Source organism: Cryptomeria japonica, chromosome 10, assembly GCF_030272615.1.
Source record: "Cryptomeria japonica chromosome 10, Sugi_1.0, whole genome shotgun sequence".
In the NCBI taxonomy this organism is placed as follows: Eukaryota; Viridiplantae; Streptophyta; class Pinopsida; order Cupressales; family Cupressaceae; genus Cryptomeria; species Cryptomeria japonica.
The window spans coordinates 7427989-7452495 of NC_081414.1; the positions used below are offsets into that span (position 1 = coordinate 7427989).

The 24507-nt window shown below is 37.8% G+C and overlaps 1 protein-coding gene across 4 annotated transcripts in view; it reads left to right on the forward strand.

Annotated features, from left to right (window-relative positions):
* The window catches only part of LOC131069394 (probable DNA helicase MCM9), a 278734-nt gene that overhangs the window by 156692 nt on the left and 97535 nt on the right, over positions 1–24507 (forward strand). For 2 of the 4 annotated variants that reach the window (XM_058004791.2, XM_058004789.2), the window contains exons 8-10: positions 4629–4726; positions 18702–18767; positions 19893–19949. In XM_058004791.2, the coding sequence (XP_057860774.2) occupies positions 4629–4726; positions 18702–18767; positions 19893–19949 (221 nt within the window). Of the gene's footprint in view, positions 1–4628; positions 4727–18701; positions 18768–19856; positions 19950–24507 lie in introns of all 4 variants that reach the window. The other 2 variants (XM_058004790.2, XM_058004788.2) reach the window with 1 other exon arrangement.

Consider the following 24507-nt stretch of genomic DNA (forward strand, 5'->3'; position numbering starts at 1 on the left):
CCGGTAGCACGTTGACTCCAGACCCGCCATCCACAATGGTGTTTGTGAGATTTTGTCTCATTATGCCCATCTCCACCACGATAGGTTTCCGTCCAATGCTTACCGTGAGCAGCATAGGGTCCACAGCCTTCATACTAGGTTCCTTCACTGAGGCCGTACTATGCGGTTCTGCCATCGTCTGGTGTTCCTAGCTGATGGCAGTTTCGCAAGCTACATTTGTCAGGGCCATCCTCAACTGTGGCATGTTCTGCAGAAGGTCGGATACCTACACGGGTATAGTGGTCTGTAACATCTGCTTAATGATTGTTTTCTCCGGTCCTGATTGGAGTGGGGTACTGGCTACCGGGTGCAAGGCCCTCCGTTCTTCTGCCATCGCCCACTCAATATATGCCTTGGCTTCATGGAGTCTTTCCTTCTCCTTGCGAGGGTCAGGATACATGGCTTTCTTGTTTTTCAATCTTCTGATTGCCAGTACGCCTTCCTCCGGTTCTTCTACCTCCAACATATTCACCCCTTTTTGCTTTGGACACGCTGTGTCCTCATGATTCCGCGAACCGCACCATTCGCACAACAATCTTCCTGTGTCATCTCCATTTTGGCATTCCCGCGCAAAGTGACCCCATTCGTTGCATTTTCGGCATTGGATCATGGGTCGTCCCTTTGCATCGTATTGAATTCTACTCCGCGGAGTGTTAGTATTGGACCTGTTGTTACCCCGCCGGTTGTTTCGATACCCTCCAAGATAGGCGTCCGAGTTTGCAGCCGACTTCAAAGGTGTCGTTGGCTGTGTGACTTGGTCGGGTTGGGCGTAGAGCACTTGTGTGCTCCGTGCTTTTAAGTTGTACGGGCATTCCTTAATGGAATGTCCCATTACTTGGCAGATGTCACAGAAAGCTTTACGAGGGCAACTCCCCTTAGTGTGCCCTTCTGTCTTACAGTCGGTGCACCATATTTCCTTCCCTTCCTTGCCACTTTCTTTGTCAGCCTTTAGTGCTTTCATCATCCTTCGGAGTGCTTGCACGGTTTTGTACTCCCCATCGTTGTCTTCGTCCGTAATGTCACCATCGCTCACTTGACGCTTCCCCCAGGATGTCTTATTTTCACTTTCAATATCCATCGCACGGTTGTATGCTTCGTCGTACGAGGGCAGAGGGACCACTTTCATCTTCCGTCTGAGAGATGGTACCAGTCCTTCAACAAACCATCTCTTCTTGAGGCCATCAGTCGGGTGGTTCTCCATTTTGTTGAGCAGTTCCCTCAACTTTCTATTATATGCCCGCACGCTTTCTCTTTTTCCTTGCTTTGTATTGTAAATCTCAGCCACAATTTCATTGTTATCCCGTAGGAGTTTGAACTCCTCTTGCAATCAATGGCTATTCCTTGCAGAGTGGCTGGAAATGCCTTCAACTAGTAATCCCGGTCGTCCTGGCCATTTGCTTCCCAAATGGTCACGCTTGTCTTACAATGTCGCACGGGATCCTCCGACCCGTCGCCCATGAATTTTGGAAGCTTTTGTTTCTCTGGGGTGTGTGCCATTGTTTTTGTTTAGAGGGTTTTATGTAGCGCTTGGAAGTTACTATATGCCTAGAAGGTATTATATGTCTGGAATGTACCGTACGCTCTTGACTTGGTTGGACCCCTGTTCGCAGGGCTTTGGTCACCCTCTCTCCTATAGTCCCTCCTTCCTGGGGTTTTTGGATTTGAGCCTCCTATTTTGGTTTCCTTTGACAAGGACAAATTCCTGATGCCGGATAATGTTGCTTCAAAAATATTGGCGACCTCTTCGTGTAGGTCCCGTATGCCTCCTCTCCTTGTTTAGAATACTCTGACGGGTTGCTCTGTGACTTGGCTCCAGAGTCTTCTTCACTTGACGTCGAGTGTAGGGCCTGGTCGGAGAGATCTTCCTCCGCTACGTCTGGAAGTGGCACGTTCCAGGAGACCTCCGCCAACTCCTTCCACGTACATAGCCTTTGTCTCTCTCGACTACGACTCTGACTCACACTCCGATTCCTCCTACATTTCTCAGGGCTCTTCGAGTCAGCAACCTCCCTTAGCCGCCCCCTCCGCTTGGCCTATTCTTTTATACGGAGAGATCTCCGTACCATTCCCTCGTCTACTCGTTCGATGGCAGTGGTACGTTTGTCTTTGTTTGGCCGTAGGGGCATTAAGTGCCAGAGGTACGGCATCGACTTGTCTCCCTCTCCTCTTCCTCCCTACGGTTGCACTCTTCGTACCTTTGGAGTAATTGTTGCCAATGGAGTTCCCGTGTAGTTTCCTCCCTTTTGTCTTGAAGTGCAATCAGATTTCTGGCGAGTAACCTTGGAATACTTCCAAGTAGGCCAAAGATGGGAGTGCTGACGGTGATTTCACCACGTACTGTGCCTTCAGAGACGACTCTCTCTTGAGCCTCCCTCTGCATGTACTGCGTGACCGACATGTCCCACAACTCTACCAAGTCTGCCTTCGACTGGTCCTCTTGTGCCTCTTCCGCGGTACTCTCTTCGTGCGTGTCGCTGTCCACGACAATTAATTGCTGGTTGAATGGCCGGCCCATTAATTCCTTCTGCCTGCCGCCATAGTTATCTCCGGGTTCGTTCAGGTGACGACGCCAAAATGTTTAGTCCTTAATGTGAGGTTGGTAAACTCACGGATAAAACAATGATTTCCCACACGTACCGACTATTCATGTAACAGAACATTCATATACCAAAGCATAAGTACCAACAATAAACAGCTATACCATAAGAATGATATATTTATTGAATTCTCAAGAATATGGCAATACAATACCATCCTGGCCGAGGTTCCATCCGAATCATATATAGACTCGATGGTTGGCCAAGTTGCCAACCGTCACTAACTACCAACTACCCCACGGGAACCTGTCGGCGACTCAACATAACCAAACATAAACACCCATCCCAACTTCAAACTAACATGTGTTATTGACCCCTAACAATCTCTTCAGGATATTTGTTATGTGGTTTATGCAAACTAGTATATGCACATTATTGTGGATGTTTTGCCTTTGAACAAATGGAACACTGATGTTTTGAATATTATGAATTTTAGTATTTTCAAGTAGAATCTTTGTATTCCATTTAGTTATAATTTTGTTATGCTTATTTGCTTCTTGGTTAAAAGCATACGTGGAATCTATTCTTTGTAGCTGTGCCTTGTAAAACAAGTAGAGAGAGGGTGTAAAACATCATTACATCTGTCTCAACTGTTAGTTTTCAGTCGCCAGTTGCTATTTTTTGTGATGCTTTTGACAAGGATTTTTACTGAACACCTCCTTTTTCCACACTAGCTATATCCAAGGTCAACATGTTCGTCATGATGATGCCTAGTTTGGTGAGTGTTTCATAGCACAAAAAACCTTGTGGGGAAAAAATCAACAAAGCAAAAAGTATAAGAAAAAAATGGGAAAAAATGAAATTATCAAAAAATAAAAAAAAACATAAAAATGGAGAAGAGAAAAAGCTTTTTTTTTAAAAATATCAAGGCATTTTAATTGCATAGAGATATAGAGAGAAAATAAAAATGAGAGCAGGGATCTAGGGTCACAATCCCTAGCATGGTCAAGGGGCAATACCTCTCACAATTGTTGTGCCTTGAGGGGTGATGTTCCTCATAGGGGTCTGGGTGCAGTGTCCCTAGTGGAGTTGAGGGGCAACACCTCTCATGGGATTCAGGGTCAATGCCCTTGACATGCTCTTTGTTGTGATACATGGTAGGGTTGTGGGGCATTGTCCTTGCCACTAAGTCCAATTTAAAGCGTTTAAAACCATATGGACTTTCATGGGGCATGCTATTTTTCGTAATTTCATTGCTTTTAACCAAACCCCAAAACTCCCCCAAACCTTTCAAAAAACATTTGATTTTCACAGTTTTAGATTTGAGTGTTGTGAAAATTTTATTCATTTTTTATATAATAAAACCATTTTGGATTTCAAGTATAATATTAGAAACATAAGATCCTAAAATCCTAAAATTTCTTTTGTTTAAGTGCCCCAAATTTGTAAAATATTTTCTTTATTAAAGCAAACTATGTGTATCCAAAGTTTTAAAATGGACAATGGCACAATTTTTAAAATTCAACTAATTTGAAGCCCAAACTTTTGAAAATTGTGGTGGTAATTGAAACCATGAGTAGACAATGAAAAACCAAAAACATGCATATATCCAACTTTATAGTCATTCCATTGTGGCGGGAATGCATCTGTTGTTTATTTTAGGACAAAAATAAAATGCATTTTTTATCTTTGTAATGTTTTCTTTTCTGTTTTCAGAATGATTGTTTGTTCATGTTAACATTTTTGGGGAGTTCCTAGGTTAATCTTATAAATGTTTTTATCAATAAAAAATGTTGTCATATTCTGCCTTTATGCACTTAATTCCCCATTTGGGAGGCCCAAATTGAGGTCTCAGTTTGTGAAGATCACTATACAGCAGTGTTTCATGTTGTCTAGGTATGTTTCTCTCGAGATATTAGATGGTCTACCAAATTTTTGTGTCATGATGTGGCCATTTTGTAGTAGATGTTTTGCATATATTGACTAAATTGTTGCTATTTAAACTACTAGGAGGTGTTTGGGCATTATAGTTATGTTGTATGTGGTTTTCAGGAGAACGAATGAGCTGAAGTTAGCAGTTGACATCTCAGAGGAAGCTATTAAGCAATTTGAGGGATTTTGGATGCATTTTAAAGACAATCCATTGAAGGGTATGTATAGGGTTTTGTTTTCATCAAAGGATTAATATTTTCCCAATTTGAATTGTATTTTTGGGTTGTGAAAAGAGACTGCAATAAGTCGTAAAATATTGAAGGATTATAGAAAAGTGGTCAATGTGATGGGAAAGACGCAAATATGCCATGTCTAGTTAAGAGAGTGCACTAAGTATTTCCACCATTTAAGTTAAGAGAAGAAAAATGGTGCATGTGACTATAGTGTCTTAAAGTGGTATGATGGAAAGCAGTATGTACATGATCTAATGCCTAAAAATGTGTAATGGCCGAAGGTCTATATATTTTGAGGCTGGAAACAATACCAATATCCATGTTCATTATCTTTAACTGTCAACTTTTTACTGATCTACCAAACATTTTATGCCATTGCATTATCCTCAATATAATGGTTAGTAGTAACAATTCCTTTAGACATGTTGGTTTATTGTCACTGTTTTTGATATCAAGTGTCTTTGTATTTTCAGTACAAACATTTTATGAGGAAGAAGGAAAAAAAATAATATTAAGTCTCATGAATTACTAAATTAGGTAAATGGGATTTGGAAATACTATGAATTATAGAAGTAAAGTATAAGAGTACTAGGATTAAACTAACCCAATGAGTTGATGAAGCAACCATAAGATAAAACAATATACATATAACTTTTACTTTTCAAAACTTGATTAGATGCAATAGTGTTAGTAAATGGATTTGTCCTTCCAAAATAACTCTGAAAAAGACTTTCTATGCCCAAAATGGAAGGCAAAATCATGACTAACAGTTGGAGGAATTGCTATTGAATTAGCGATTCTCCTCTGAATTTTAAGAAAAGGTACAGCTCCCTTTATAATCAATTTTTTTTTTCTCGATTTTTGCAGATATAAAACCTGGGTATTCTCCAGAAAGTAGGAAAGGTACTAACATTTGCCCATCACTTTGCAACAAATGTGAAATCTAGGAAATTATAGATTACAAGAAACCTTAGGGGTGCAATTTGATAATACAAAGATTATCACAACATAAACATATGAATTCCAAACATGAGTATCAACTCAAAGACTGACAACCAATGTATGGATAGGTTAACTGATAGATTCCAAAATAGAAATTGAATTTTTGAGAAGACGAAAAATTATTTATGTAAATGCTTAAACTTCAAAGAGCATAACATCTGGATTGTAATCAATTCACACAGATTCACAACAAAACACAAATGATATCCAACTCCAATGCACATAGACGAGAAGCTTAGGGATTCAGCAAGATTATATTGACCATCCAATTTTGATCGTTTCTCACTCAATATGTCAAAGCATAAGGGGGATTAAAAAAATGCGGACCTTTGGATAGCTCATTTCGTACATATTTAAGATTTAGAGTTTGTAACTGTCTAACTTCGTGGAAAACTAATTCTTTTTAAAGAATCGTTACAACACAACTAAAAGAGTCCTTTAAAAGCCAATAAACAGATGTCCTAATAACAAGAAACATAAATAGCCTTATGGCTGAGGTGTAAATTATTTATATCCAATGCTGGCGTCTCCCCTTTCAAATAATGATTTGTGAATGGTCCTGGGCAGCTGTGATTTTCCCCTCCTGGGTGTTGCAAACCATTCCTTGGCAATAACATTCTTGTAAACACCCTTTTTAGTGTTGAATTCGCATTATGATTAGGTAAAATTCCTGTGAGCATATTCATCTCTAGCTGGAAGTCGAAAACAATTTTGAATAGTGGTGCTGTCGAGTCATCAGAACTCTATCGTCTGGGGTTTTGATTTCTTTGGTAGCCGGGTCATATCTGTTGATACATTCTAGCATTAAGTCCGTGTACTGTACAACTACCGTAAAGGCAGCTGCCTCGAGCAACCCACTCTCTACGAAATCTTGGAGTAATGGGGTGTCTATTAGGGTTTTCAATCCTTCTCTGAAATTCATTTAAATCTACGTACCCTAGGTTAGTATCCTCAATTTCAGGCAACATGCTCTCAAGTCCATTAAAATGTTCATACCCAAATATTTGAATTTCATGTTTACAATTTCAGAAAAATTTTGGCAAAATTTTCCCCCTTTCCAAACAATTCTTCATTTTCCAACCTTAAGAATCCTAGCGTTACGAGGAAAATGAGTTCTGTGGTGGTTTCAGGCGTTTACCTCTTTTGCAACAATGGCGATGGTGCTGGCTTTGTATGCTACTCTTGTACTCCTGCTTATGTCTCTTCAATGCCCAATTGCTTGTTTGAATGAAAATTAAAAGTGGGTGACATGAATTAATAGTCTGTGCTCAACAATGTATTCAATGCTCACGTACTTTGGCTCCTGGTAATTAATGTTCAATATTGTCGAGAGTTGTGTCATGCCAGCCTTTCAAATCAATTAGGTAGACTCGTCAGGTTCCGCCACAAGTTTTAGAACACCAAAAGAAAGCTTTTCTCTTTTCTCTTTATCACTGTCTCTTCCTTTGGTTATGAATAAGTGTTGGACTCCACTAAAGGTTTTAAAACTGGTCATAACTCCTGCTTTATATGACATTCCTCTTATTTGTATTGGTCCCTCTTTAGTCCAAGATGAAGTGTCGGAGTCCGACAAACTTTTCTAACTTCTCCATAATCTATTTTGTTTTAAACTCCCGAGTCGTACCTTTATTAGTCTTGTACTCGGAGGGTAACTTGGAATAACGGGTTCCGATACTGGTTCTAAACTCTCTTGCGGTTTACTCTTGCTCTGGTTGCATCTCGCCACTTTAGCTTTCTCCTTCTTTGCATTGAGTATGATTTGAATCATCGGGTTTCGACACGGTCACAAAATCGTGTCAGAGTACGAAACTTGTTTTAAACTAGGGCTTGACGACCATGAAACATAAATATAAGCAAGAAACAGTTTGAGTTGGGACGTCGGACTTCAATGAATCATTCAAAGCCAAGACTTCTGAAAATTTCAAGCTTAAAGATTAAACTTTAGACAACTTTCGGAGTATGATGAGGATGGCTGGATATCGACAAGGTTAGGAAACTGTGTTAGACTTCGACATGACTTTACAAACTTAGGATGCAAGCCGCTAAAACTTTGAAACAATTACAAAGAAGATGAGCGGAGATTAGGACAAGTATATGAAGGATTGTTAGACTCCAACGAAAGTTTGTAATCGAGATGAAATTCCGACACATTTTAGAAAAAGGTTAAGTATAGGACTCTGGTGGTATAAGTTGAAAATATACGCTATTAAGGCTTGATTTATCATATTCAAACTACTAAGAGGCAAAAGAATGAAATTTACAAAGAGGTGAGGAAACCATGACAACAAATAGCAATACTCCAAAATGCTTAATCAACGACGAATGCAAGATCTAGCAAGTTGGAACACAAAAGAACACACGATTTACGTGGAAACCCTTGTGGGGGAGAAAACCACAACAAAATATTGATTTTGTATTGAGAGCTTCTAATGAATTTCGTAGGTTCCAACCTACAAGAGACACCAATCCCCTCTAGATGATTTTGTAGGCACCAACCCATTGGAGGCACCAATCCCCACACTAAACACCAACTCAGAAAGAGACACCAATTTGTTTGAAAATGAGGTACCAACCTCCTAAAGAATAAAGTGATGAAATTTTGATCTCTTTCTTGTATGAGATCTCAGAATCTAGTCCTACTCTTCAATAATTTTTGCTTGTAGATCTGCAATAATTTGGCCTCAATGACTGCAATAATTTACCTTCAAGTCTGCAGTAATTAACCTTCAAGTTTTGTTCATACTCTTCAACAAAATCCGCTTATAGGGTTTTGTTGACGTGTATTTTGTACACTATCAAACACAGAATAAAATACCTAAAGGGTACTTTATCCTCTCTTGAATAAAGCCTCTGATTGCTGAAGATATCGCGGAAAAGGATCAATCAGGATGACTCCAAGGTTCTTCGTTGTAGGATCTCTACGTGTGGATAAGCTCTCTGTGGTATAATGTGATTTGCTGGAATCACAAGGGGACTTACACTTGATGACTGAACTTCTGATTTGCTTTGAATATTGCTGGAACACAAGCTCTTACTAGCTTTGATTTGGAAAAAAAAAAAGGAAAAAAGATGAGGGCGAGGAAAGAATCTAATCCTAATACTAAGGAATGTAGGAGCAATGATTGATCTTTGATGAAATTCTAAGTAAGTCTTGTTTTGACATCCCAAGACCATCTCCACAAGGTTAGTGCGATCTTCGAAGGAAAGCTTTAAGATGTTCAAATCATCACTGCAGGCATAGACATCATCAGGTTGATGCATATCAATGAAGAAGTGACAATTGAAGTTAAGCTTAAGCTGAATGATTCCAGTTGACTACACAAGGCAAGTCTGCAATCAACAAACTGCTAGTAGTATGGATATACGAATTCCACCATCAATCAAGCACATTTCTTCCACTCATCTAATAACATGAAATCAAATACGAGAAGTATAGAGACCATGCAAATTGTCGAATCGACCCATAAATTTCACCATTTCTTCAATGAAGTTACAAGTCTTTTTACAACAACATCTTGGCAACAATCTTTGCCTTCTCTCTCTACTCTACTCTAATTGCTATTCTATCAACTAGCTAATCACCTTCTAACTACTCTCTATCTGTCTTCTAACTGCTTCCAACTATTCCCTTTTACAAAATGAAGAGCCGGGGCTTATATAGTGCCCACAATACAATTCGATGGCTAAGATCAATTTGAGATCAATGGCCAAGATTCAATAATGAAAACCCTAATTAGGGTTTGTTACAACCATTACATAACATTTAATGCTCGACCAATGAAATAATTGTATTGCTTGGACACATGTCCTCTTTGGAAAATTCCACCAATGGATAGCCAGGGTAGGTACATCGAAGTTTGTGCCACCTTCCATGAGTTAGGTAGATTGAATCTGGACATGCTGAGGTGGACCAATCCGACTGGAGAAGTGATGACTAGGATGCCACCTCGTCTGACACTTGTAACTTGGTAGATATTCAACTTGATGTTGTTGAGAAGCTAGCTTTAATTAATTCATCTGGAACTATCTGCTTCTTCAACGAACCCTTTGCTCCGACTTCTTTTGTCTCTGATGTGCAGGATGTTGATGTACCTCGCCCTGGAATGCTGGATTGGAGAAGTCGCCCTTGATGACGCTTGACTGAAGAAGGCCGTCCTTGTCAATGCTAGACTGAAGGAGGTCGGCCTTGTCCTTGCTTGATCGTCCTTGATGAGAACCTGCCGACTTGTAGATCCTCCGGGCTTTGGAGTTGCCATCTTGATACCTACACAACATTTCAAAATTAGTAATATATCTTGAAATCTAAAAATTAAACTTTAAAAGGAAGATTCAAGATTTTAATTAGGAAACTTCATGATAAATCTTGAGTTATCATTTCCTAATTAACCATGCAATATTTAGACTTTTCTAAAAAATGTCTAAAAAAAATCAAACCTTGAATAAGGGTGTCAAGATGATTTTGCCATACCTCGTCTTGAGAATTAACTCTAAGAAATGATGTAAAAATAGATGAATTTCGCTAGGCAAAATGTAGATCAAAGCCCTCTCTTGAACAAATTGCGCCTCCTTTAGCCTTCACAAGCATTAACTCCACCACCTTTAGTCTTCAACACTTGAGGTAAATTCACCCTAACTAGACCAGATTTTGCACCCTCTTCTTGATCTCCAAATCGCACTTGAAATAATGGATGAATGATGGATTAAATTTGATCAAAGCACCTCTATTATATAGGGCATTCACCATTTCATCTCCCCATAGGCAGACTTGGCAAAATAGGCCAAAAAATAAATAAAATTGCAAAAAAACAAGAGGCCGACTTAATAAAATAGATAAAAATAATACCTGAAGCGCTCCATTTTCAATTTTTTTATTTCACAAAAATTAATTTTAAATGCCTTTATAATAGAAATTCGATTTTTTGAGGCCCAAAATTAATTAATTAAATGCCAATTTAATTAATTTTTTCAAATATTCCAAAGTTAGCAATTTGGCATCTAATGCGATTTGGAGGATATTAATGTTAGGATATGGCAAAAATAAAGAATGTCAATGACTTCGCTCTGGTCCCTTGGAGAGGGACAGGAGCCCTTTTTGCATTTTAGGCCTTGCATTCCTCATTTTCACGTTCAAAACTTCATCTAGGCATCAAAAATGGCATTTTCAATTGGAGCCTTGAGTTTAATTCACTTGATCTTTAGAAGGAACGTGCCTTAGGACATTTTCGCCTTGGACCCTGGGTGAGGGACAAGAGCACTTTTTCACTTTTAGGCTAGGATTCTCAATTTTTGAAGTCAAACCTTTATTCATCATGCTTTAGAAGACCCTCCCCATCTCGCACAACCTTGCCTTAGCGTAATTTTGGAGGGAAGTTGTTGATTTCATAAAAATCGCCCTGGTCCTTCAGTGAGGGACAGGAGCACTTTTGAGCCCTTGTGCAAATTCTTGATCACATTAATCTTCAAATTACTCTCCAGGCGTAGAATATCACATTTGACTACTTCTTGAGTCTTGGTAATAAAAATATCATTTCAAAATGCAAGGTAAATGGGCATATTTGGAGATTTCGCTCTGGTCCCTTGGAGAGGGACATGAGCACTTTTGCAAATTGTCGTCAAAATTTGCAACTCTTGCATCTCAATTCCACGTCGAAGCATTTTAAACATCATTTCAAACTTGTGCCTTGGCCTAGATTTGTCCAAAATTAGAGAGAATGGCTAGATAACATGTTAAGCGCTCTGGTCCTTTAGTGAGGGACAGGAGCACTTTTTCAACTTCAAGCTTATCCGTCCTTTGCTAGCTTCCCAAATTATCTTCAATGGGCTAATCATGTCCTCTCCCATTCATTTCAATCACAAACTTGCCTTGTCTTTGCAAGAAATTAACACTTTCTTGGAAAATTGCTCTGGACCCTTGGAGAGGGACGGGAGCACTTTTTGGAAAATCGCTCTGGTCCCTTGGAGAGGGACGACAGCACTTTTTGCATCTTGGTGTATTTCTTTGTTCTTTTAAGCTTTCAATCGCGTCCAAGGCATAAAACATCCTTTGTCCTTCCCATCCAAGTCAAGTTTTGCCATATAATATCAAACAAAGAGGAGAAACTTGAAAAAGTGCCATGGTCCTTCAGTGAAGGACAGGAGCACTTTTTGTCACTTGGGTTGATTTACTCCTTTGTAGACCACCTAAATTATATTCAATGGACAAAACATGCTTCCCTTGACCTCTTCAAATCGTAAAATCACTTTAATCTTGCAAAAATGGTGTAAATTTGAAATTCAAGCTACGGTCCTTTAGTGAGGGACAAGAGCACTTTTTGCCTTCTAAGCCAAATTGTCTCACTTTCCACCCCGAAATTCCTTTGCTAGGGAAGATTTCATCTTACTTCACGCTACGAATAAGAGTTAATGTCCAAAAAAGGTCTAAAATTCTGCATATAAAGAAAAGCGCTCTGGTCCTTCAGTGAGGGACAGGAGCACTTTTGACCTTCTAGGCAAAAACTTCATCATTTCATCGTTTTTGATCAAGTCTGGATGCTTTATCATGTTCATTTCGTCCTTCACTATGCCTTTGATGTTTCAATTTGACCAAACAAGGCCAGGAATGGCTCAAATAAGTCTTTTCGCCTTGGTCCCTTGGAGAGGGACAGGAGCGCTTTTGCCTTGGTCCTCCTGAGAGGGACAGGAGCGCTCCTGTCCTCAGTGAAGGACAGGAGCGAAATTTGACTTTTCGAACTCTCCGACAGGATAATTTTTTATGGATTATAACATTTAAGTATAAGTGATACTTTAAGTTATATTCCATATATACTTTCAGGATGTTTGAGAGTGGTTTTAGACCTCCAGGAGTTATATTGCAAAATCTAGTTTTTTGAGGTTTTTCAGTTTCCAGACTTAGTCAAATTTCAGGATCAGGACATTCCAGACTTAGTCAAATTCAGGATCAGGACATTACTCAAGCAGGACCTGCTCTCCTATTGATCTCCCCGACAACACTCAAAAATGCAAAGGCCAACTGACAAAACCCTAAAAGACCTAGAAAACAAACCCTAAAAAGCAAAAAGCATGGGTCCCCATTTGCAATGGGGCGATGTGTGAAAACGTCACAACAGGTTTGATAATGAATCTGCTTTTAAATTATGAATACAATGGTTCTGCTCATAAAGTCTGAATTTATCTGCTCTTAAATTCTGAACGCAATCTTCAAGGTTCTGCTCACAAAATTTGAATTTATCTGCTCTTACATATCTGAAATAAATCTGCTCAAAACTGCCTTGAATGAAAAAATTATTTAGTGGAATGCATGATTAGAATATCGTAAATGAGTCCTTATTTATATCCACCAAAAACACCCTTCCACCAACGGTTGCATCTCCTCAATTAGGTTGGTCAAGGTAGCATTTGATTTTTTTAATTTTTTTTCAAACTTTGCTTGCCCAAGAAAGCCCAAACCTATGGAGGGTTGGCCAAGAGGCATTGTTTATATTTTTTATTTTCAATGCATTTTCAATTCGGGAGCTTAGCACAAGGAGGTCATCCCATTTAGTGGACCAAGAACAAAAGCAAATTAAAATTAATTTAATTTCCTTTTTAATAGGGCGGCTCCTATGAGGGGGTTGTCCAAAATGAATTTTTTTTTTGCCTTAATTAAATTACTTTAAAGCTTGGATGCCATGATTAAATATTTATGCAATTTTAAACTAAATTGCCTCTCTCTTGATAAACCAAAACTCAATCATTGTGCCATAAGTTTTCTACGAGTTAATGAACAACAATATTAAAATGATGTTAGACGATGTTTGCAGAATCCTACATGCCAACCACATTTTGAAAATAAATTATTTGTTTTTACTTCTCACATAATGCCACACTAAACCAAACTTTGGCAAATACACCTTTTTTACCATATCAAGAGATGTCTTACTGTCTCAAATTCCTGGACTTGTAAGCAATTTCCAGAATCCGTTAGCTGATCTAGGACCCGACGGTATTCATAGAGTCGCATTTGCTGCACACTCAGCCTTGAATATTCGCACCGTCAGACTTCGTAGTTATCAGAGCAATTCTTCCAATAATCTTTAACTGACTCCTTTGCTCTGTAGCGCCTGCCATAGGCTCTCTTCGCCAGATTGTCATGATCAAAATATTTCCTTGGGAAATGTTCTTGTAGGCCATAGGAGGCTAGCTCAGCAAGGGATTCTTCTGCATGAGCTGGATTCTTTAGATGGACATCGAGGTTACCTATAATCATAGGGAAGTCGTATTCGGACTGCTTCTTATCTTTGAGTAAACTGTTCACCGGACGTGCCTACCTTGCAACTTCCAGAAGAACTATTTTGTCAGTTGGATATCGCGGAAGGAGCGCCTTCAAAACTAGCTATTCGGATGTAGGAGAATCTCGGGAACTGGATGAACCAGGCGCCGTACCTCTATACTAGAATGGTAGCTTTCTCTGAAAGCCTTATGTGTAGTCGTCCTTGCATCAGCCTGACTAGGTGTATTGTGAAGGCATCATTGACACGCTCATACTGACCAACTGCATAGGCAAGGGTGTTCTTTTCCCTTTGAGCTATGTCCTGATAATGTAATTGTGGATAACAATCGTACACCTTCACCTGATTGGGCCATTCCCAATTTCACCCTTCATGATTAAACCTGGCAGTGGCTGGTTTCTGGCAAACATATAGGCTAGATAGGATGTCATGGTAAAGTACTTTTTCTCCTCAAGTTCTACCAACTGGGTATGGATGTTGTCACTTATGATCTGGGCCCAGTTGAACTTGGATTTCCCAGCGAAGCCCTGCTCTGTAAAATAGAACATCCACTCTTCAAAATAGTTAGATTGGGGGAGTCCCATAACCCTGTTGAGCAATGTGACCATATCTCCATGCTCATTGTGAAAGTCACTTCTGGGGGTCTTTTTCCCAATTTTGATGCTTGGAGGTCTTCTCTCCTTGTACCACCCCTCATTTATCAATGTTCTGCATTTGGTAGGGTTCATATCATACGCCACGTGCGCTTGATCTATAGTTATTGCTATGGGGTTGTTCGGGAAGGGGTGTCAAACGCGTCGCCAATGGCTTCAGGAGTGAAGTCAGCGAGGACCATATTCTCAAGGAGCACCAATCTGGTGTTTGGTTGGTAATGTTGGGCAGCCTCTACTACCAGGTCATAATTTTGCACTGACGGGGGAAATCCTGCTGCTTGGGCGATGCCACTTTCCATCATCTGCCTAGGCCTACCATAGGCGTTAGGGGAGAATACTTTGTTTCTGAAATCTTGAATGTCAATGTGGCCTAGGTCAGTATCACCTACATTTTCCCATATACTTTGAACTTTTGATTCCCTGAGTCCTCCTCTCTGATATTGATATTTCATCTTTTCGACTTTGTGAGGGATGTCTGATTTGGATGCTCGGGACGTTTTGGCTGCACCAGGTGTCTTTGGGGACTCTACCGCAGACTTAGGCATCTAACCTGCACAGCCGGATGCGGATTATGAGACGAGATAAAGGAAACAAAACGGGTTAGATAAAAGGGATACGTTAGCATACAAGGATTAATTGAAAACCGAATTTTGAAGAAAGCACGATACTTCAGCTAAAGAGCTTGATTGATTTAGACATGAACATTACTAAGCTCTCTAAAAAAATTTCTTATTCGGCTGCGGTTCAAGGACTTGGGCGATTTCGACAGCTAAATTTGCACTTAGACATTTTAAGATCAATTTTCAAAAATGGATGAGTTTTAAATATTCCCTAAGTCTGAAAATGCATTTTTGGTTAACTCTTAGGAACAGATTCTCATTTCAATTGCTTTGCTTGATGCCTTTCAAACGGGAAAAGATGCGGTTTAAGGATTTAATCATTTGATCAATTTTGCACAAACATATCTATCCAATTTTGCATATATTTTAAAGGGTTCTAAGAGAGACAAAGCAAACTTACCTGGCGAAATAAATGGTGTCTATCCACACAATCTGGCCTGCAGGAATGATTTCTTTTGAAATTTGAAAATGCCCCTCTTATGCCCTATGCTTTTGAAAAGACAAATGCACAACTTGCAAATTTGGAATGGGAGGGTTTCTGCAATTTCAAATTTTAACGATTAACTCCCTATTTCTTATTTCGCCTAAGTTTGCAATTTTGACTCCTGTTGCAAGCTCTTACTTTGCAATTTTAGTGGTAAACTTCGGGGTTATTGCAATGTTTTCAAACTTTAACTTCTGCGTTTTTCCTCCTCTATGGCGTCTTGGGCATTTTTGTTTTTCAACAAACTATTTAACCTCAAACTCAATGATTTTGCCAACCTTCAGGATTCTAGACAGGTTTGCAAACTTTAAAATTTCAACACTTAACCCCCTTTATGTCGAATTTCAGAGAATGAGGGAGGTTTGCAAATTATTAACTTCGCGATTTTGCCCTATGGCGTGAAACTTGGGCGAAGACCTGCTCCTCGTTCAAACTCTAACCTTGCGATTTACCTTTGGATCGTGATTTCGAAGGTTTGAAGAGCTTTTGCAGGCTTTATACTTTAACATTTACGCCTTTTCTGGCGATTTTCGGAGAATGGGGGAGGGTTTCATGCAAACTTTTAAAATCGCGATCTTCTTTTTGCACGATGAGAATGGGTTTGTGGCGTTGCAAGGATTATAAACTTCGCACTAACTTAACCCTATGCGAACTTCGGCGTTTTTGGAGAGTTTGAAAACCTTTTAACTTTTAACACTTACCCAAAAAAATCGCGATTTTACTTCTAGGCGCGATTTCGGGGTTTGAGGGGTTTATGCAAACTTTGGCGATTTGGATCTTGCAAACTCTACTCCTTTCCACAGTTTACCTTATAGCGCGAACTTCGGCATTTGGAGTTTCTTTTTTAACTTTGTCGAAAATCGTGATTTCCTCTTGGAATGTAAATTTCAGAGTTTCTATTGCTTTTTTAAACATTAACAAAAATAGCGATTTTACCTTTTAGTTGAAACGCGGCGATTTGAGAGTGTTTGCAAACTTTATACTGCGTGGTTTACCCTTGGAATGCGATTTTGGGGTTTGGAGGAGGTTTGCAAAGTTCGGAGATTTAGAGTATTTTGGAAATTCTTTTAAAACATTTGACATTCTTGCCTTAGACAGCGAACTTTGGAGTTTTTGGGGTTTTCGCAAACTTTCAACGTTTCACACTTTAAGCCTTCTAATGCAAATTTCGGGATTTTGGGAGGTCTTGAAAACTTTAAAAACTCTTTGCAATTTACCCCTTTATTGGCGAAAATCAGGATTTTCAGCCATTTTGCAAACTTTTGACACTTAAACAATTTTTTCTCCCCTCTATATCCTTTGGCGAAAATCGGCACTTTGGGTCCTTCTACGACCTTTAGACGTTTCATTTTTTATTTGGGGGATTTTGCAAGCTTATGCCATTCCTTACGTAACTTAGGCGATCTTACAAGTATAAATGATCCCTTGCAATTTTAACGCCCGAATGTTAAACTCATCTTGCGGATTCCCAGGCTTCCGCTCATGACATCATCATCTATTGGACGGATTACAGACATGCTTAAAAGGACGCGAGACACCCTGCGCAGAACTCAACAGGGCGGAGGCGAAAAGACAAAAAGAGGGGGACCCTGTCGGCGACAAGGAGCGTGTGCAACGCACAACAGGTAGGTCATTCACAATGCCAATTTTTTTTTTTTCTTTTTAAGGTTTGCATGCTTTTTTAAAATTGAAAAAATATTAACGATTGAAATCTTTTTAGTGGCTTGTCTTGCTCCCATGCATTAGCTCGTGTTAGTGCGGTAGGAAAATCCTTTGGGAAACAACAAATGTAAGTCTGGAACTGCTGAACTCTATACTGAGTAATTGGGTCCCAAAATACTGTGCCTGCTTAGGGGGCTTAGTGTCAAATCTTACCCATGTCAGAGGTTGTTTGATTGAGTACTGCTGTCTGGTTACCTACAATTTTCTTGCCCGTGTAGCTGGTAATGGTAATTTAACTGTGAATTTATTTCCCATCAACAGCTCACTGTATAATTTGTGGTAAAACATAAGCTTCTACAACAAATGTGTGGTGGCATTGATCTTTTTCATAGGTTAAATTCCCTTAGATCCAGCTAATCAGGCTTTCTTGAGGTACTTGTCACAGTGAGTTATTGATTCAATTGTAACCCATATACTTCTGTGAGTTAAGTGGTTGGGGCTTGCATGCATTGCTGCATACGGTATTAGCATGTTGCAGATGCTTTTATGCAGAGTGTCATGGAAAAGAGATTGCAAATTGCCTATAATTGTTGCTGCCGTGTATGTTGCAGTGAAGAAGTTGGTTGATTATTGCACATGATATTGAAGAAAGAGCTTTGGTACCACTTGCAAGGAATATGCAAATGTAAATGAAGATCATGCAGAATATAATAGGCAATAATAGATCCACATATTGCAAACAATGAAGACAATTTCACAAATGTAATAGAGATCATAAGCAAGATAATGAATTTGTAGTAATGTTCGGTGGTTGCTTTGAAGGAGCAATCCTTTAAAATAACAGCAGCTCCAAATATAATATTCTCAAGATGGCTTTCTCTTGCCTTGGCACCACAATAAATGGCACTCAAATAAGAAAATTATTACTTCCCCATATATGTGGGATAAATGCTTTTATTCTAATCAGCTCATGAGATGACTTACAAAGCACATGCACCCAAACTGTTATTTATTATTGCCCAGTACATATATTGGAAGTGGTTTCTTACATAATCTTCGCCAATGCCATATTTGGTACAAAACACAATCATTTGTACTTCTGTACTTTTTTTTGCATAATATATGTAGTGTTGAATCCCTTGGACTAGATGTTTTAATATCACACATACCTGAATTGAGAAGAGAGGACTTACTGCTTTTTTTTACGCTTGACAACAATATTTTATGTTTCTTTATGGTTTCAAACTAATTGCCTTCAATCTTTGTTTGCAGGAAGAAATATTATTTTACAGGGCATTTGTCCACAAGTGTATGGGCTATTTACGGTAAAGCTTGCAGGTAAAAATGTTTGTGGTATCAATGTGTCTTTTTTTTGTGGATTTAAGAGCTATCAAAAATTTGTGGAAATTCGTTTGTTTTGATTTTTAGTAACATAAATATAGTCTGGAAGCAATGCTAATGCTACTAGGAACCCAGTGGTTAGCTATTAAGTTGGAGCTTTTCTCCTCTATCTTTGAAATCTCTATTAAAATTGAAAGTGTATATATGCTTTCTCTTTTAGTACTGCCATGGAAAATGATCTTATTTCCAGGTTTTGTAACAATGTATACTGCTCTCATCCTGCCCTGTACTCAATTTTTTTCTGATTGAGGATTGTAGCTTTTGTAAATATCACTTTCCTATATGTAAACATGATTTTTATCTTTTACAAAAAATAAAGTAGCATGGCAATATTCTCAGATGTCTGAATGTAAATATGATTATGAGTATGGGGTACCTAATCATGTAGGGTTTAATTTTACTGTGGACTTTTTCTTTTTTGGTTGATAAAGGGAAAACTATATTAAAATTTTAAATACTTACTATAAAACACATAGAGAGATAAGCAGGGATTATGGAGACCTCACTGGCTAAAGAAATTAACAGTAAAGGAAAGAGTTACAAAATATAAGCAGGAATACATAAATGAAAGAGGTTTAAATCTGGCTGCTAACTACAACACCAAAGCAATAAGTGTGTCATTTCTGCAAAACATAAAGTGAGGGCATTAGTTCTTTAAGTGCTGTCTTTAGAAAGTGCAAATGTACATGCCAGTAGTTGGTCTGTGAGGAGGATTGTTATCAACATTCTGATTAAACCTCCATAGCTATGACTTTAATTGCTTATTTGAGAATGCCACCGATCAGGTGAGCCTGCAGCCTTGTTAAATGAGAAATTAACATGTTTTGGTGGCTTTTTGAAATTGATAATATGTTGAATGTGCTCGTGAACTAGGAAATGTTCACTTTCAGATTATCTGAGTGCAATAACTTGTGTACTGTATTAGCTTTAGTTGTAGAAATGAAGTACGCTAGCTATTTCTAGATTAAGGATTTGAAGTGTGTTTCACCTGCTGCCAGAAGTGATTTTAAATTCTTATTATTGCAGTTATGTTGACTTTAATTGGAGGTGTGCAACATGCAGATGCTTCTGGAACAAAGGTTCGCGGAGAGTCCCACTTCTTGTTGGTGGGCGATCCAGGTTTGGTTATATTGAAAACTTGTTTTCTTTTCTTTTCTTTTTTGTACATTTATGTCAGACATTTGTTTCCATTGACTTTTATAATGCACCAAGTTTTCTGTAGGATAAATTTTGATAAGACATGTATATTGTAGCTCATCAGCACATCCATGCAAATCATATACACCTGCAATACTGTAATGTCTCCTCTTCCGGTTTTGCTCCTTGTTGAATAAATCGTCAGAGATATAGAATCTCTGCCTTAATTTCTTTCTAGGAATCTCAACATTCACTAAGAATGTCCTTGATCTAGTCTCAACATTCACTAAGAGTATGCTTGACCAAGTCTCAAGATTCACTGAGAATGTCCTTGATCTAGTTTCAACATTCACTAAGAATGTGTTGAGTACCCTCCTTGATTCGATTTGCTGGAAGTGAATTGAATATATATATATATTTATACACTGGCTGGAAATGTGTAATGTCCCCTTTTAGGATTTGCCGTAATTTAGTCCTGAGACAAAAATTCCAACTCAATATGAGAATTGTAATATAAAATTTATCTAAACTGATGACATTTAATTATGATATTTAGCTTAAAATTTTAAGAATAGTTTGGAGGGTAGAACTTATCTTTGATAAGATTCTCTATTTGGACAATGGGAGAAATGCTAAGACTGATAGGATCCATGATGTCTGCAGATCTGAAAATGTTGCTCCTGATTAATGCTTCTAAAATCCTGCGATATAATTAAATATATGCACACTATTTTTAAGAAGCCATATCTGATATGGTATCAACTTCCCTTATGCTTCTAAGAATAACTCCTTGCTGCTCCGTGAGTACTCCATAGTGGGAATATCATCAATATATATTCCGTTCCTCCCCCGTTTCCCCTTCTCCATTTTATACTTCCCACAAGGGTTGATTCTCTTAGGGACATCTCTTTTGATAAATGCACGTAACTCTCCATCTGATCGTACCCTTTCTTTGGACAATGTATCTCATAGACAAAACATTTTTACTTATTAATTCCTGGTTATGGATCGAGCCCTTCCATTGGTGGTTATCATCCTTAACCAAACATCGCACCATTTTAATGTTTGCATTATTTGATTACTCATTATAATTGCTGTTTTATGCTGATAATAAACTGCCAGCAAATGGTGTTAATACTCTACTATAGTCGCTGTAGATATCTTAGCAAATCTGATACAGTCAGGTCGCTACTTTCATATGGATTGCTGAGTATATTATCCCGCATCTTTGATTTATACATCTCTGCCATTGATAATGATAAGTGCACTACTCTTCAATGTCATGACTATGCATGCTTATTCGGTAATTCGTATCATTGAAAAGTCCGATAACTTCTTAATGGAGTCGGCTGCCCATTAAGAAAATCTCCAACCAAAGAAGTTGCTACTCTCTATCACCTTACCAATCATGGGTTACATTCTGCGGTTCCTTTGATTATTGGGGTGAGGATTTGTATTGAGGGGAGCTTCTAATTCCTTATCACCTAGTATATTGATTATTATGTATGGTGTCTTCTTCCTCGTAAAGATCACTGCATATTCCCCGTCTATTCTGCCACCTCCAGTGCCGCAAATGAACTCCCCTTTTTATATATCCCGTGGAGGGGAAAGGTTGCATCCCTCCACGGGTCCCTTTCCACGTGAAGGGATGCAAGGATAGTCTTTAGCATCACTTCGTGCGGGGTAGGGGGGGTAGTCTTTAGTATTAAATATATTTCTTTGTTTTTTTATATTCTTTATGGTATTTTAATCGTTTACTTTATAATACCATTCACTTATAATATCATTTACTTTATTAGACCCATTAACATTTTAACCATTTACTTTATAATACTTTCCATTATTATTTAATATATCAAATGTATTACCAATTTAATCATTTGTTTGATAATACTTTTCCTTTATTATTTTATATGTATTAAATCTATTAATATTTTAATTATTTATTAATGTTAACCCTATTTAATTAATCCATATTTAATGATTTATTTCCTCTTAGTATATTATTATTTAATAAATTTACATTGGTGATACTGTTAACTCCTTCCTTATGATAATCGATATTATTCCTTAATCGCTACTAACCATAACTGATGACTATTATCAAACTACCCATCATCTCCACTCAAACCGATATTGCGTAAGTCCCTACTTGTCCTCTTTCAACCTTAGAGGAAAATCGTGAAGTCTCATAAATGAGACGATTTTTCTAATATTATTAGATGTTATTTAATAAATGTTTTAATTATCGTATTTATTTAATCACAATAATCCAATGTCTAAAGAGGGGTTATGACAAAATGAATGTGATCTTCAACTTGCTGATGCTGGTGATCTTCCTCCTAATCTCCTTATTGACTCGAATTGCAAAATTGCCTGTTTGCTGTGATTGAATGCTGATGGTTGAAGATTATCCTTATAATCTCCTTGAACTGATTCGCTGGGAATGAATGGAGTTATGTTTGCTCGAACCCACTGTCTAATGTATTTAATTGATTGCTTGTTATTCGATTGGGATGAATCAGTTTCTCTTGTGTATGCTGAAGTGATTGTTGATTCTACTCGGAAGTGAATGCTGTGTTATTCTTATTCGATGGTTATGATGCCTGTTTGATCGAATCTCAATCTATATACACATTCCTTTCTATCAAAGGGTTACACCGTTACAATACATACCTGCCTTTTTATGACAGATCGCATCTGTTGTGTAGGTTATCATTATTCTTAACCAATCTATTTATGCAGATCGCAACTTCTCATGTTGCGTCCTATTATGCTCGATCTCTAAGGATCTTTGTCTTGCATTATTAAATATATCATTATGTAATGTTAGTGAAATATAATATATTATTAAATATGTTAATGTATATCATTATCCATTATGATAGCATATTAAGAATGTTTGAATTAGGAATGCTGCTGAAATATTTTAATTGTTCTTAGTTGCCATGATGTTTATACCTTCTTGCTATTAGTTGACGTCCTCTGTATTTGTAATCTAGTCAAGGGCCATCACAAATACATAAACTGTCTGATATAAACCTTTATCTGCATTGGATTAGTTGAACAGGGGTGTGTTTGGCCAAAAAATGCTCCTTCCTTATTCTTGAATGTATTGTGTTGTATTTAGCTATCGTTCTTTAAAGTCAATGGAAGATGTAATTATTGCTTGCAAAGGAATAACAGGTTGAACTTGTACCCGTACAATTTTTTTTTCTGTATCATGTTAAATTCAATCTTAATGATGTTCTTTTTGTGCAGAATGGTTTTTTTATTTAATTTCATCAATGTTTTTGTCCTTCTGTACTTGTCTTCATAGGATTGATAAAATTGAGCTTTCAAATTCATATGATGAAAAATTTCTGAAATCTTGATGAGGCATCAAAGGTGGTCTACAATTGAGTATAGAGCGCACCATTGAAAATTGTTTAGAAATGTTAAAGTTATAAGAGCTGTGAAGAAGGGAATCTTGTCCCGGTTAAAATTTGCAATAGATATATAGAAAGGGACACTGCAGGAACGATAAAGCAATATTTTCAAAGTAAAAAAACAAAATCTACTAAGGTGTAGCTAGGGCAGGTGATTTTTATGAGGAAAGACAGATTCTCAAATAAAAAGGAAAAAAAGAAGAAGAAAATGTTCAGGTTGCATGCCATCAGTCATCAGAGATCTGAGGTTTTCAAAAACAAAAGTTCACATCCAGTATGAGCTTGCACATCATTTGTTGGTATAAAGAGGAGAAATCAATTTCAAGGATTAGAATCTGCACATGAATGTCTACATGCCTGCCCTACGGCATGACAGATATTTTGAAAACCTAAAAGTATCAAGTACACTAAGAGTCAGACAATCAGCAAAGTATGCTCCAATATGCTTTAAAAGTCTTCTCTAATACCTCACTCTAATTTTTCTCTTAGATCCTCTGCACAAAATCTGCCTTTGACTAATCTTCTACTATATTCTCTTTACATCAATTTGATTTATCTATACTTCGACACACACTTCCTTCACATTCCACAAACTCCCTTTTACATTTGCATGTCTCTTGTTGAGAGATACATCTCTTTGAATAGCTATGTCTTTTCAAAACAATCGTGGCTCTTCCTTGTGTGTTTGTATGATGATCATCACATAACACACTTAATTATGTCCCCTTCTAAAATCTTTTTGCAACTAGACTGATATTATCTTTTTAAATCTATTCATCCATCTTTTCCTACTCATCTTTTTTTATACATTCCATATATCTTATTTTGTCACATGAAAGGATGCATCTTTTAGAAGAGAGATATCTTCGTAAAAGGACATATCCTTTTGTTAAACCCAAATCTTATCTTCATTCTAATCAAGTGCAGTGTTTTATTTCATGTGATATTTCAATGAGAAGCTTGCCTTCTTTATGTCCCACATATCTCTTATTAATACATGGTTGGAAGCTTTATTAAAAGACATAATGTGCCTCTTCATAACATCAATTTGTCCTTGGTATAGATGCAACAAATTAAAGGGTCAAGACAATTTAAATTGTTTTATTGTTTAA